The sequence below is a fragment of the Helobdella robusta genome (assembly GCF_000326865.2).
Source record: "Helobdella robusta unplaced genomic scaffold HELROscaffold_11, whole genome shotgun sequence".
In the NCBI taxonomy this organism is placed as follows: domain Eukaryota; kingdom Metazoa; phylum Annelida; class Clitellata; order Rhynchobdellida; family Glossiphoniidae; genus Helobdella; species Helobdella robusta.
In genome coordinates this window covers 3,125,959-3,128,360 of record NW_008703617.1, presented here as the reverse complement: position 1 = coordinate 3,128,360, position 2,402 = coordinate 3,125,959, and the positions used below count along the sequence as shown (strand labels likewise).

The following is a 2,402-nucleotide window of genomic DNA, read 5'->3' as shown; positions in this document are numbered from 1 at the left end:
TTAAAAATAGCCATATTGCTGATATATATATATATATATATATATATATATATATATATATATATATATATATATACACTGAAATGTGAACTTGTGGAGTATGCATTTAACACATAAAGAGTTATTAATGCATCAAGTATTTACAACACGTATATGCAACACGTATATGCGATACGTATGTGCAACACGTATATGCAACACGCATATGCAACACACACATATGCAACACGTATATGCAACACACACATATGCTTAATATATCAGTAAGTATCATGTACAGTACATACCTACATGTATTCTTGTGGAATCGCTGCTATTCATTATCTTCAACACAAATTCATTCGGTTGCTCCTTCTCAGTTTTAACCTGAAACATTTCATGTATAGTGTAATTTAATATCGTGTCTTTATTTTAGTACGGTACGTGCAATTAAGAATTCAGAAATCAAAAATTTCTTTATTTTGTCTTTATTTTAGTACGGTACGTGCAATTAAGAATTCAGAAATCAAAAAATTTCCTTCGTATTTTAAACGAACTAATAAGAATTGATTAGCTTTTGTAACTTTCTTAGGTGTTCGAGTGTTTTATTTTCTGTGATTATCGCAAAATAGTTTCAAAACAGTTTATAGACACTCTCCGTAAAAAAAATTGACAAGACTGAATTCTGCAAACTGAGTATCATTTCAAAAATTAAATGCACACGATTGCATGTTTATAATCATACAATTTCATAAATACACACACCGACAAACGTACTGATACACATACATACACACACATACACATACATACACACATACACACACACATACACTTACATACACACTCATTTACATGTACATACATACACGCACTGATATACCAACACAAGTCTAGCCACTCAAATAAGAAGACATAAGAAAAACATCTCACCACATAAACACACGTCGATAGCATATATTTATATCTACTCAGCAACAACTTTGTTTTTGTTAAACAGTTACACATACGTGCTAAAAAGATATTTACCTCTTTGTAAAAATACTGAAAATAAATATGAAACATAACTAAACATACAAAACAGAATAAGATGCAAGATAAAAAACCACGTGAAATACTAGCTTACACAGACAAATACTTTCGTTCTACCACCAAATACTGAATTTAAAAAACCCAAAATATACAGACACTCACGCATACACACGTACACACATACACGCACACTTACACGCACAGACACACACACGACAAATGATCACAACCAAACCGACACTGATAGTACTAACATAATAATTTCTATCTTCGTAACTTGGTAACTCTTTAACCTCAAGAACTCCTTGCAAGCAGTACCTTTCCGACAAAATCCCAAGAACATCTTCCTTACTCAGCGCCGGTCGAACCGAAGCCACTGGCTTCATGGTGCAAGTTGCAGCAGTGCTTAAGTTATTGGTGGAAAATGTAAAAGTAAACAGTAAATTATTAACTAATTATTAATTAATTAATTATTTTTCCTGAACCAAGCATATATAACATGATATCGAATTTTCCTACAACGATAACAGAAATACGTTAATGTTATCGAAATCTGAGAGAAACACTGAACACGAGTGTTCAATTTGGCTTGAGATTTAATATTTGCCTTTGTGCGTGTGTGCAGTGTGTGCGCGCGTTTAAGAAACGTCGATATTATAAACTAAACTATTTCAATTTGTTGTTTAACATCAAGATTGGTCTCTCTCTCTCTCTTTCTCAATCCCTCTCTCCTTTCTCTCTTTATCTTCCACATTTTTTACATATATATTTATTTATGTCTGTTTGCGGTTGTGTGTGTGTGTGTGTGTGCGTGTATGTAGAATGTTTAAATATGTTTAAAATAGACTACATGTCTGTCTGCTTCGTATGCCTATGCACATTTTTTGTTATAAGCAAACTTCGACCCTAACACACACAGACAAACGATAAGACCTAAAACCTCTTGACTAAATTTCAACAACCATACTGTTTATAATTACAAACGCACGCGCACACAAAAACACACACATTGTATTATTACACACGCACACAAACAAACACACACACACACACACACACACACACATATATATATATATATATATATATATATATATATATATATAGAGAGAGAGAGAGAGAGAGAGAGAGAGAGTATTGTATGAATTCTATCGAATTCAATTCATACAATACTGTATAAGATATGGTCTCTTTTCAACACACACACCACACACACACCACACACACACACACATACATACCACACACACACACACATACATACCACACACACACATATATGTATATAGATATACACACATATACGTCATCAAAATAATCGTCTTCATCGTTATTCTTTTTCTCTTAGAAATTTATAAAGGACGAATAGCTGATTGATTGATTGAATGATT

At 32.5% G+C, this 2,402-nt stretch overlaps 1 protein-coding gene across 1 annotated transcript in view; it reads right to left on the bottom strand.

Moving 5' to 3' along the window:
- Positions 1 to 1,614, bottom strand: part of HELRODRAFT_185292 (hypothetical protein) — a 5,428-nt gene extending 3,814 nt beyond the window's left edge. The window contains exons 1-2 of the mRNA XM_009012912.1: positions 1,266 to 1,614; positions 288 to 366 (exon numbers count right to left, since the gene is read on the bottom strand). Of these exons, the coding sequence (XP_009011160.1) occupies positions 288 to 366; positions 1,266 to 1,397 (211 nt within the window). The 5' untranslated portion in view covers positions 1,398 to 1,614. The remainder of the gene's footprint in view (positions 1 to 287; positions 367 to 1,265) is intronic.
- Positions 1,615 to 2,402: the final 788 nt, after the last annotated feature.